General features: G+C 37.7%; 1 protein-coding gene and 1 long non-coding RNA gene across 2 annotated transcripts; one reads left to right on the top strand and one right to left on the bottom strand.

Moving 5' to 3' along the window:
• Positions 1–3,351: 3,351 nt before the first annotated feature.
• On the bottom strand, positions 3,352–5,060 carry ndufb3 (NADH:ubiquinone oxidoreductase subunit B3; the record flags this gene model as incomplete). Its single annotated transcript, XM_083537213.1, has 2 exons — positions 3,352–3,638; positions 4,933–5,060. 2 exons carry the CDS (start codon positions 5,058–5,060, stop codon positions 3,494–3,496), a joined length of 273 nt encoding a protein of 90 aa, XP_083393339.1. The 3' UTR covers positions 3,352–3,493.
• On the top strand, positions 3,352–7,266 carry LOC310723779. Its single transcript, XR_014532760.1, has 5 exons — positions 3,352–3,709; positions 3,795–4,176; positions 4,311–5,395; positions 5,570–6,656; positions 6,786–7,266. It is a non-coding gene; the product is annotated as an uncharacterized lncRNA (long non-coding RNA).
• The last annotated feature ends 5,990 nt before the right edge of the window (positions 7,267–13,256 follow it).

The following is a 13,256-nucleotide window of genomic DNA, read 5'->3' as shown; positions in this document are numbered from 1 at the left end:
TGACTATACTTTTTCACTCAAGTTAAAGTTTAATGTGAGAATATTTTGACGGACCGGCCTTTAAGGTGTGGCGAATAAATACAACAAAATAAAATTATACGATCGGCTTAAAAACTGGTATTTTCTAAATATAATAATAAACGGGAATCCACTGTGTTCATATATGTTTATTTTGCTAGCATGGGGGTTTCAATGTAGCAGTAATGTATTACGTGTTAGCAGGCGGAGCAGCGTCTTTAAGAAGCGGATGTGGGTAAGATGTGACCGAGACAAGCATCTTGATGAATATGAATTTAGAGTGAGTCATAGACAGATGTGCCAGAGAGAATCAGGTAATTTTCCAAAATAAAACATAGTTCAGAATCACATAATCAACAAAACGGATATAATGTAAGTTATGTATTCTTTCTGTGCGGCCCAGTACCAACTGACCAACAGACCTGGTAAAAACAGTGCAAGACAATACAGGACAGTGTAAGACAACACAAGATAGTGTAAGACAACACAAGTGTAGGACAAATACACAAAATACAAAATAGCGTCACCAGTAAACCTACTGTATAAAACACAGTGCAGTGTGCGGAGAGAACGGAGTAGAAGAGTGTACCTTGTAATTGAACAAAATGTAAACAAAAAAGCAATAGCACCAGTCAAAAAAAGATGTGCAAAAACAGCATGTAAACAGCATGTAAAACAGTTCTTAGTAATGAAGTGATGCAATATGAGTGGTGCTGAAGACATAAATGTGTGAAGTGAGTACGAGTGTCTGTTTGAGTCCGGGTTGTAGAGAAAAGTCACACAGTTGTGTGTGTGTGTGCGTGAGTTTCAGGTTAGTTCTGTGTGTTGAGAAGCCTGATGGCTTGAGGGAAGAAACTGTTACACAGTATGGATGTGAGGCCCGAATGCTTTGGAACTGCTCCCCTGATAGTCGGAGAGAGAAGAGTGTGTGTGAGGGGTGTGTGGGGTCGTCCACAGTGCTGTTGGCTTTGCGGATGCAGCGTGTGGTGTAAATGTCCATAATAGAGGGGAGAGAGACTCCAAAGATCTTCTCAGCTGTCCTCACTATCCTCTGTAGGGTCTTGCGATCTGAGGCGGTGCAGATCCCAAACCAGGCAGTGATGCAGCTGCTCAAGATGCTCTCGATGGTCCCTCTGTAGAACATTCTTAGCCTTCTCAGGAAGTAGAGACGCTGCTGGGCTTTCTCGGTGATGGAGCTGGTGTTGAGTGCCCATCATATCACCAAATAGAATATAACTAATGTAACGGAGTCTGGTTTATAAATTTAAGAAGTAGAAAGTACAGATATTTGTGTTTAAAAAAAAATTGTATAAGGGGGAAAGTAAAAAGTTGTCTGAAAGATAAAGTGAAGTAAAGAGAGTTTGTGGCGCGGCACCAGCAAAGGTGTAAACCACCGGTGACTACCACCTGCTGATCTTTGGCTCGATAGTGGCGTCACCCAGCCATGTGTTCCTTTACTCATTTCCTACACTTAATTTACATTTAAATGCTAAATCATATTTACACTTTAAAGGGAACAATATTAAATATTGGGGCAGAGTTTGTTCTGGGTTCTTTCTGACTCAGATGAACCCAAACTGCTTCATGTAATTTGTCACTGCAACGGTGTTATAAACAACTTCTTTATTACGATCATCCTCCTCATCAATTTACTTACATTGGCGAGCCAGCCAGGAGGGATTTCCGGGGGAAAAAAGGGGAAAGGTAAGCGTTTCTTTCTTCTATGCTTTTATTTTAGTTCATTCAGCATAGATTATTCAGTATAAGCAAGAGGAGTTCTTAAGCCTGTTCTGTACATTTCTGTGTAAGATTCTGACCGAACTGAATCAGCCCAAAGTAGTGTGGTCGCATTGTATCGTTTCTAAAGTAACTGAAGAAAAGTGCTTAAGTTTATAAGTTTCTAAAGTAATTGAAACTTTTTATAGGAATATTATAAAGTTTATAAAGTAATTGAAACTTTTGATAATGTAAAGAACGCGATGCACAGCGGCTCTGTAAAGTTTAAAACGGTTTAAAACCCGAAGTAGTGTGGTTTTGTCTAACGGACTGTGACACTGTTTTAACATAGTGAGGTTTTGTGTAACGTATTGTGACAGTGTTACATTTAAAACCATTTGTGTGTAAGATTGCGGCGGTTTAATTATTTTGCACTAGAAGTATTGGTACGGTGAATACATTTACATTTGCGCCATTTAGCAGACGCCCTTATCCAGAGCGATGTACAAATGTGCTTTAAATCTCTAGTAATGAATAAATCTACACTGGTACGCAAGATTACAAACTTAATATAAATATAACTCGAATTCTACAAACTTGGAAAGTGCTAATTTAGGTATTTCAGGAAGAGGTAGGTCTTCAGTCGTCGCTTAAAGATCATCAGGGACTCTGCTCTACGGACATCTAGGGGAAGTTCATTCCACCACCTCGGTGCCAGAACAGAGAAGAGCCCTGAAGTGAATACATAACAAAAACTACATAATGTGTAATTGTAACTTAGTATTATTGAAATTGATTATTGAGTACATCGCTAAACACGGCTCATGAGGGATGTGTGACGGAATAGAGAAAGTTGGTGATAAGCCGTATAAATGGGCTGTTTCTAAGTTTAAATTTATCCCAAAATGCCTAGGATCAAACAAAAGGAAAAATGCAAATGCACTTTAGGGGGTTTTTGCCTCCTATAAAGTAACCAGGAAGAAGCCAGATGAGCTGGAAGCTAAAAATTTGCAGCTTCATTCTAGAGTCAGTTTTAGTCTTTTATAGAAAAGAAATTACCACGTCGGTGAAACAATATGGAAATAAGAAAGAGACAGAATGCAGGCATTCATTGTGTTGCTGTAGTTGTTATTGCACTGTAATACATTTAAACATTAAAATTGTCACATAAGACTGGATTTGGGGTAAAACTGTAGCATTTAGGCCCATCAGAGCTGTACATGTTAACCATGATCAGTAATCTTGTGTTGGAGATTTAAACTGCAATTTGATATTGATCTGCTGAAGTTTTTCCCATTAGACATGTTTTAAAGTGTATTTTGTCACTGCTACGGTGTTATAAACTACTACTTCATTACATCATCGTTGTCCTCAGCATTTTTTCTTACAACTAAATAACCATAAAAACCTACTTAAGTGCAGTAACAACCTTTTTGTACTTCATTACTTCCCATTTTTGCATTTAAGTGTTATTGGCTAACCTGCAATGTTGTAAATGAAAATTCCCAGTTTATTCCCAATCATACCTTTTAATTCCCATGGAAAGTTTCCAGTCTTGAAAATTCCTGGAATTTCACAACCTTGATTCTGACTTCTAAAAGATTTACAACACGGCACTGGCGTAATATGGGTTTATTTCTCATTCAGCAGGTCACACGGTGTCCTGAATACAAGAGGAATCATTCATTACAGGTGTTTTATTAACCTGCGGTGAACGCAAGAGTCTCTTCAGGGCTGCAGGTGAGTTCTCCCTCTGCGCTCAGTGCTCCGACTTCTTCGGAGGGAAGAACGTGTACTCGACAGCCAGGGCCACTGCGAAGGCGACCAATCCCGTTCTAAATCCACGCATTAGGACTTCGCGGAAACTGACCGGGGGACCGAAGGAGTACCTCCACGCTTCGTTCCTGAACACACACACACACACACACACACACACACACACACACACACACACAAACAAAAAGAACTCAGTATCGCAAACTGGCTTTGGATGAAACAAACGTTTGCTTCTAAAATGCTTTATTCACAAACAAAGTGAAAATGAAAGAACATGGGGGGAGGGGGGAATCTGGACAAAAAGTAACTCTCATGTTTACAAATGTGTTTCGCACTTTACACATTTTTCAAGATTACTCACGGTACAACAGCTTTCTGCCTTATTACGTTTACAATATTTATTCATATTTTTGTTTTTTCGCTATAGCTTTTGATGGCAGGCTGTACTGTTAAGAACTAAAGACTTGCATATGAATTAAGCAGAATTTTTGTTGTTGTGGGTAAAAGAAATCTTTTTGCAAAAAGGCTTTGCTTTGATTGACTCACCTGTCTGACCACAGACTTTTAAAAAATACCTGATTTGCTAGTAAATGGAATATTGTGGCCACATAATAAGACCTGTAGATGTTGGGAGAAAATTCATGACACATTCAACAATGTTTCTGAGTGATATATTGACTAGGACCTTTGGTGTGAAAGAGGCAGATGTAGAGGACAGGGTGGTTTGGAGACGGATGATCCGCTGTGGCGACCCCTAATGGGAGCAGCCGAAAGAAGAAGAAGAAGAAGATATTGACTAGGACCTATTACTAGGTCGGATGTGATCTGTGGGGGTGTTGTTTACTAGTGCAACAGATCACGAAACTCACGGTTCGGATCACATTACGGTTTTTGAGTCACCAATTTTCCGGATCAGGAAAAAAAAAGGGGGGGGGGGGGGTCAAATTTACTTTCCATTTATTACAGGAAAAGCTACAGCAAGGAAATACTGAGAGACTTTTTAAGCTCTTCTGCTCCTTCGCTAGCCTTTGTTGATGACTGATTAACACGTCCCGTTCACGTGAACACATGCTCTTGTGCTCTGTGTAGTTAGGAAATTACATAAAAAGCAATACCGACAAGAAGGGGGGGAAAACTGCTTTTAATACTGTGATCGTTAAAAAAAATTATTAAACCGGGAAAAAAAAAAAAAAAAAAAAAACACGGAAACCCCCCCCCCCCAGCAATTAAGCTGCGGTTCATGTGACTGCCGAACACCGAGTCGAGATACGTACGGATCACGGATCAGCTGCATTCCTAGTAATCACCCTAATCTTACTCTTAGATATGCTTGAGTACGTGGGTGGATTTAAAAGGCAATAACTGATGATAAACAATAACAAATGGAACCTAAGAAAATCCTGAATGTTTACATCATCTCACCTCGCCCAAGGGTCCCTGAGTCCTCTCCGAGCGAGTCTTTGCTGAGTCAGCTCCAGGGGAGTCCCCTCACATTTCCAAGCCTTGTAGTCTGGCATGGGCAGCTTGCTGTGGCCGTGATCCCCACCCATGGCTGTTGGTTGTGTAAAAACATACCATCAAAAAAACAATTCTTTCTGATTATAGTAGTCAAATTAAAAGTTCAGGGTTTAGGAAGAAACCTGAAATTTCTTATAGATAAACATCCTCCTGGCAACCAAGTAAACAGTATCGTCTTGATACAGCAACGAATATACGGCTCGGAAAGCACCTTCAAGATACTCTTCCTGTCAGAAGTGTGGAAATATCTGGACTTTGGTTGCTTTTGCGACACACATGCATTGATTCCATTCAACAGCTTTAATATATAAATGAAAAGGACTTCATTTCCATTGAAAAATTCTCTCTTAGCATGAAGAACCGCATGGTGTTGAAGTACGGAATGGGAGTCAGTTTTCCTTTCACCCGGAATAAGTTTCCAACCTTCTCTGCTCTAAATCACCCCAAACCATTAAGCTTTCACTGTACTGGAATTTTTACTTATTGTAATAATAAATAAATAAGTACAGGGTCAACCAGCAGCAGGAAAAAGGATCCCAAGTCATCCAACACGGGATCATTTTATATTAAATGCAACAAAGAAGACTGCAACTTGCAAGGTGGAGCTTGTGTGGGATGTGGTACCACAGTGATGCACGAGCACATGATAAGAAAACAAACACGGTGAGTAAAAACTGTATAATCCTCACCATGAGAAAATGGTAGAGTTTAATCAAGTGCTATTGTGTAATCTGTTTGCTAACTTCGGGACAGTCGGTTTCCAGGCATTTGTTCACCGACGCATATTTTTGCATGATCGCAATCTGCAATTAACGTTAAAAACAAAAGTGTTGATTTACACAAATTGCTTCGCCATGCATACACTCCAGTGCTGTTTTCAACCTGGCATGAGTCGATTAGTTCAAGGAGTTGATGCTCTTTCCAACAAGCAGCAACTTTAAGCTTTATAAAATCAATATCAATATTAAAGATGTGTGTGTGGCTTCTGCATTTCGCAAACTGGGGTTTTATATACTTATAATAAGCAAAACAACTAATGAAAGAAAATTTCGCTTTATATTTTATCTGATTAATCAATTAATCAGAGCAGGAAAAAAAGTAGTCTGCTAAAAAACAATTAATGTAAATGCAAAAAGAAAAAAAAAGAAAAAACATTCGATTTATTGATCAACGCTTCGGTTTCGGGTCACAGGCAGTTGATCAAAGAAAAAAACCCTCGTACACTATAAAAGCTCATAGTTTTAGTACTTCTTGGTTAATAATCATCAGCACTGAACTGAGACTCATTTCCTGAGAGGGTTTTGAGCGCATGCATGTTCTAAACAACAAACTACATCAAAGGCAAAACCACACAAGAATTGTAAAGTGAATGTCTGGAAGAATGTTGTTTACAAAATGAGTCCAGATTAGAAATTTTTGGCTCAAAGACAGAAAACAGCGGAGAGTCGCTCTGGAAAAAAAAGGGCGTCTGCTGAATGCCATAAATGAGAGAAGATATTAGAAGACTAGACTGACTTATGTTTTTATATATTTTTTTCCAAGAATGTGTGTTAAATTATTCCCAAATAGTCCAATCTCTCAGTTGTCTTGCTTCCTGTAGTGCATGTTCATGTTCTGGAGTTTGAAGAGTTTCCATCTAATCAGATTTTAGCCGTCACATGACGTGTTGCGAGCTCAAAGGAATCTGCCCTTCGGAATCAGTACAGTTGCTGCTTTAACCAATCAGATTTTGAGATGATGGCACTGGGACCATCCAGCAGGCGCCCGATAACATCTGCATTTTCACGGCCTTCCATCGAACGCTCGGAGAGCGCATCTGAGCCGAGGTATAATATATTCACGTGGATTTAATAGCTGTTTTATTCCACACTGGCTGATCGAGGAGAAGAAATCAATATTTACAAGAGGGACTTTTCAACAAAAGCTGGACATTGTGAGGAAAAGGACAAACAAAACAGTTTTCCATGAACCATTTATACATTCCTGTGGAATCAGTACATTTGCCAAATCCATAAAATCATTTTATGAGGTTGATATGGATGTTTCTGCTAGAGATGATGTATGCAGCTGTGGCTGCAGTGAAAGGAGACTTGTGTTGAATTGTGTTCTCACTGAGATTCCTGAGATATTGATGCTTTCTGCAGCAGTGGCCTTCTCATCACGGTATTAAGAGGTGGATCAGGTAGGACCCCTGGGTGTGAAATGCAGGTGTCTATCTATTAAAAACCATGCATGTGTTCTGACTAGGGATGATGCATCAACCCTGACCCTGGAATGATCTTCTCCTGAAGTTTCTCTACTTGCCAAAATCAGGATTATCTCTCCTTCTTCTCCTCTCTTCTTCTTCCTCTTCTTCTACTCAACAAATACAAAACCCCCCGAAACACATCTAATACACTTACCGTTAGCATAGCACTTTAGCTAACTGACCAAACAATACATATACATAGTTATAGAATCCTAAATAACAAAACAACGCACACAAACAAGATGACTATAATATCTAAGTGATATTTAAGTGTATTATAAACGCTGTCATGACTACAGTCATACAAACCTGCTCTCTATGACCTCCAACAACAAGCTAGCGAGCAGCAACCGAAACGGAAACGCCGAATCAACTTCCGGTACAAATAAAACGTTTCCGGTTTTTGAAAATATTATTATAATTTTGTATTTAAATTAAATGTACTTCTTAATACATATTTAAAAAAAATTCCTATTATTCCTATAATTATCTTATTATTCTTATTATATTATATTATATTATATTATATTATATTATATTATTTTACTTGTAATATTATTTTACACCGTATTATATTATTTTATATAATAGTACAGCGTATTATACTCTATGATATATTATATTATACTATATTCTATTATTTTATATTATAGTAAATTATATTATATTACATTATGCGTAGAAAAATAGATTTCTAGCTTTTAAATAACAATTATACATCATCCTCAAACAGAGCTGGATCTATACTCACATAAATCTTTGACGTCGCTAAAATTTTTTTAAAAAAATAAAAAATTAGCCGAAAGATAATTTTCCTATCAAAATGAAAACCATTTAGTCAACAAAAAATCAATTAGTAAATAATAAATAACATTGCCGTAAGCGTTTTCCTACCTTTATTTTGAAGTAGAGTAGCATCCATTGCGGAAGTCATACGGTAGTCACGTGATTTCTGGTTGTTGTTTGAAGAACAGCATACAATAATAATAATAATAATAATAAATTAAATATTTAAAATGTGTGACATGTTCAGGAGAACAAAATAAAAATGCACCATATGCACGATTCACATCTATAAAAATGTGCACACGTTTATATTTCCGTAGTGTATAATAAAAGCCTAATTATATTACACTAACTAATACAAAAATTATTAATTGAACACAGAGGTGCCAAAACTTTTTCGTATAAAGGCCCAAAAAGATCCAAGATGATTTAGGGGTTGAAAGTAAACGCTGATTTATAACTGTATTATATTGAAATAAAAGTTGTCAGGATCTCTCGTGGCCAATTAATATCAAAATGAACAAATGTGATTGAGAAAATACTGAGCAAAAACTCAAGTGTTACTGAACTGCACATCCTGAACTCAAAACACACACTCAATACTCATTTTAATTCACACACATCCACGTCTTAAGCACCATATTATATTATAATCATATTATACTGTTTGCATGCTGTTTTTGCACAAAATTGTGTTTATGTTTACAAGTACAATCTTGTTTACAGTTCTCTTTTGCACGTTGTGTTGTCTGCTTGCACTGTCTTTCGTCTGCACTGTTTGCACTCGGTTGCACTTTATGTGGTGAGGACACTTTAGTCCTTATCTCTGTGTTCTATTTGTAGCTCTATTCTGTTTTTTTTTGTAGCGCCCGGATTCTGCAGAAACTTCACTGTGTACTGCATCAGCTATATATGGTTGAAATGACAATAAAAGCTTCTTGACTTGACTTAGATCCTGGTAGGCAGTTCAATGATAGCACTAAAAACACAGTAAATGCACAATCCTTATATACCAACTATTATAACCTATTTCCACATCTTATCCACCACCAATATCTTTGACTACCTAGGTTTATATTGCAATTAGATGAAACAATTTTGGCAGACCTCATCCATCTTTAACATCTGATTGACATGGTCCAGGCATTATTGTATTACTAATTTGCCTGTGTATCACAAAAATACATCATAGAAACACATGATAAGGAAACACATTTCACTTTCAGCGAGGTCTGCATCACTGGAGTCCATCCAGTCCGTATACATCTTTCTTTCTTGTGAGTTTTGCACTGCTGGCAAATGCTAAACTGCATTTCGTTGCTGTGTATCTGTACAATGCAATGACAATAAAGTTCTATCTATCTATCTATCTATCTATCTATCTATCTATCTATCTATCTATCTATCTATCTATCTATCTATCTATCTATCTATCTATCTATCTATCTATCTATCTATCTATCTATCTATCTATCTATCTATCAGCAGTACAGCAATATGTCTGTAATATCAGTGGCCTCTAATGGGAGACATGAATATATTATTAGGTGAAAGTCACTTAGTTCTGCTTCTCAGTTTGCAAATGTTGCTGCAAAAGATGTTATAAAGGACGTCAGTGAGATCCTTGGACATTGGGGAATTGGAACAATCCTGAACTACAATCCTGCAAAAAAAAAAAAAAAAGAGAAAGTAATACGTTTTACTATAGAATTTAAACTCCAAAGACATTATGTGTGGATACATGGCTCTATGAATGTTTATTCCTCTTTACCGTACACATCAAATTGTATTTTTGATAATTTTTTGGTTCACATGCTTCTACTCTGCCCCATGTATCTGCCCCATGTATCTGCCCCAGACCTACTAAACTTTAAACTTCTTGAGTCTTTGAGTGCTAGACTGTGTTTAATTTCTTTTCTTTTTTTTCTTTTTGACTGTATTCACTGCCACACAGTCATCCGTCCACATGCGGTCAGCGTGACCTTCCTTATTTGGCTTGTCTTTATTTTTTATTTTTTGCCAATCATTTTCATCACCGAGATAAGCAAAGCCGCTCGGTTGCTAAGGCTAACAAAGCGTTTCCCACTGGCTAATCTCTGCAGTGCTTACCTCAACCAACATAACGTGGTTTATAGTTTTTCAAAGGCGAGGCTATAAGTGTTTTTCGAACTGACAGACTTACGGCAGTGTGAAGCTTACTGTTGTGTTTACAAGCCAACACGTTTCCTCCGTGTAAATCACACTGATTATTAAGCACTGATAAACAACTGTGGATCAGTATTGGATATAGAGTTTCAACATCTTAAAGCACATATACTATACAGTGCATGTATAAAGTCAACAGAAACTTGCATGTTCCTTTGGCTCCTTTGCAACAAAATAGGTAATTTAATGGTATGAATATTTCATTTGATCAAACAGATATATAAATGTACAGACTTTATTTAAATTTTCATTTAATAAATCCTCCCTTAGCAAAAATAACAGCTTTACACTCTCTCAGCATCCGGACTGTTCATTTCTCCAAACATTCAGCTGAAACAATACCAGAAGCAATGACCTACATTTACAACCTAAATTCTACTATTTGTTCCATGAAATTGTATTAATTTATACTCAACAGTTTATTCTCTTCATTTCGTAGCATTTCTCTTTGCTGCACTGCTTCCAGTACGTGTATGTGGAAGTTAGATCCAATCAGATTTCAGCCTTTATGTGCTGCCATGTCAATCTAATCTGTACAGGGCCTTCAAAGTCAGTACTGCTGGCCTTTTTTCCTTACTCTCTATAATAAGTAAATCTGTAACTTTAACCAATCAGATTTTAAATTCTCCTCACAGGGCAGCTAGCTGGCCCAGAATAGCGTCAGCATTTTTCCGTCTTATGATTGGTTGGTCAGAGGAAAACTGGTTCTGCCAAGTTTGACTGGCAAAACACGTCTGTAGCTCTGCACACATGAATACATCTGAGTTAGACTTTTTAATGCCATATGTGAAATGCCTCTCTCTCTCTCTCTCTCTCTCTCTCTCTCTCTCTCTCTCTCTCTCTCTCTCTCTCTCTCTCTCTCTCTCTCTCTCTGTAAGGCCACGCGTTGTTATATTGCGTTTTTGTATTGTATTAATAGTTTCTATAATTGCGACGTGATAGTCTTGGTATTAAGAGGTTGATTAAGTCGGGCAAGTCCCCACTGAAGGCCCAGGTACCAAATGCACGGCCCGCCACTGCCTCTTATAGAAGGTGTTCTTTACTAGATTTCTTTCTAGAGATTTCTTTCTGACCTTGTTAACCAGTTCATCCCAGAGCAGTTCAGTATGATTTGGGAGTGGTGACTGGGCAGGCCATTCCATGATAACAGTCAAGCTAATTGTTAGCTCTCTGATTAACGCTTCCAGAGCTTGGATGTTTGCTTTGGGTCATTGTATGGTGAAGTGGGTTCTGATTAGCTGCAGTCCAGATGGAATTGCTTGTTGTTAAACTATGGAATGGGAGCCATGTTGGTTTAGTTGGTTTCTTTTCACTTTCTGGAAAAGGTCTTCAAATTCCCTGCTCCAAAACAACCCAAAAACCATTAAGCTTCCACCTTTTTATTTGAGTCATTGTATGGTGAAGTGGGTTCTGATTAGCTGCAGTCCAGATGGTGTGATATATACAGTATATATATATATATATATATATATATATATATATATATATATATATATATATATATATATATATATATATATATATATACATTTTTTAAGATTAAACAACATTTGCACAGCTTGCAAGACCTTGCAAGACACTCACTGTCCAGTTTATTAGGAACAGCAGATTACAATACTTTTAAACGGAATGCTGTTATTATGGATTAAATACGGGACGATTCCGTATTTAAGGAACGGTTGGCAACCCTACTGTCAGCTCAAACCGCTTTAGCTGTTTCTTCACTTATCTCTTTATCTACAAGTTGTAGATCTGCTGTTTGCAGACCAACTGCCTGCTGAACACTTTATTGATTTTCTCATACCCTTCTGTCCATTTTTGAGAAAGTTATGTATAAAAAATCCCAGGGGACTTCTAAAATACTCTAACCAACCCAGCACAACTCAGCCCAGGTCCCTGAAATCATATTATCTGAAGCTCTGGACATCTTATTCATGTGTCATTAAAGCCAATTTCAGTACAATTTCCTGCACATATTGTCTAAATAGGCACGTGTCTAATGTGCCCCAGTGGAGAAGGTATGCAGTTTCCAGTGCATTGGCATCTACATCATGCAGGATGTTTCTGTTACATAAACACTCTGGTGAAGAAGAAATATAGGATTCTTTTCCACCTAAATGTCCTGTCAGAAGTTTTGTACAACTGCTGCATCGAGGGGATGCGTCACAGCCTGGTTTGGGAACATTCATGGCATTTGGCAAGTCTTTATCCAAAGCAACTTACAAAAAGTAAGCTTTCAATCACTAAATGTATTTTAAAACTGGTACATTAAGACAGAAACTAAGAATAGCATTAGCATGAAACTCTGTGGGATATAGTTATAACTGCAATTTATTTACATCAATCAGGCATTACATCATGACATTGTAACATTATGACCGTTGAAGTGAATAACACTGATTATCTCTTCATCATGGCACCTGTTAGTGGGTGGATTTATTTTGCAGCAAGTAAACATCTTGTCCTCGAAATTGATGTGTTAGAAACAGGAAATGGGCCAGCATAAGGATTTTGAAGGCGTTTGATGAGGGCCAAATTGTGACGTCTAGACGACTGGGTAAGAACATCTCCAAAACCGCAGCTCTTGTGGAATGTTCCTGGTCTACAGCGAACTGCTTTTGACTTAATAGGTTTACATTAGTGTTTTATACGTTTTGTGAGGATATATATTGCAATGGCATGGAGTCAGAAAAATCAAAAAAGGTTAAAAGAAGTCGAATGTCCCTCAAAAGACCTTCCAGGAGCAAGTTGCAGGAGTTCAATATAAAACTGAAAAGGGACTGAACAAGCATCTGAGTGGCCTGTGTGGGTGGAGTGTACTAAATTAGCAATGTATGAAGAGAAGGACAGTAGATAGTTCATGGTTACTGAAAGGCTGCATGCCGGGACTAAAGGTAAGATCAGAGATCACTGAGCTAGACCAAGGCCAGAAAGCTAGTAAAGGACGTCAGAGATCCTAAAAAAGTCTCTTCTCTCTGTTGCAAGCAGG

This window comes from Silurus aristotelis (assembly GCF_946808225.1).
Source record: "Silurus aristotelis genome assembly, chromosome: 3".
Taxonomy (NCBI): domain Eukaryota; kingdom Metazoa; phylum Chordata; class Actinopteri; order Siluriformes; family Siluridae; genus Silurus; species Silurus aristotelis.
Note: the sequence above shows the minus strand (reverse complement) of the source record. Positions and strands in the feature narration are given on the sequence as shown.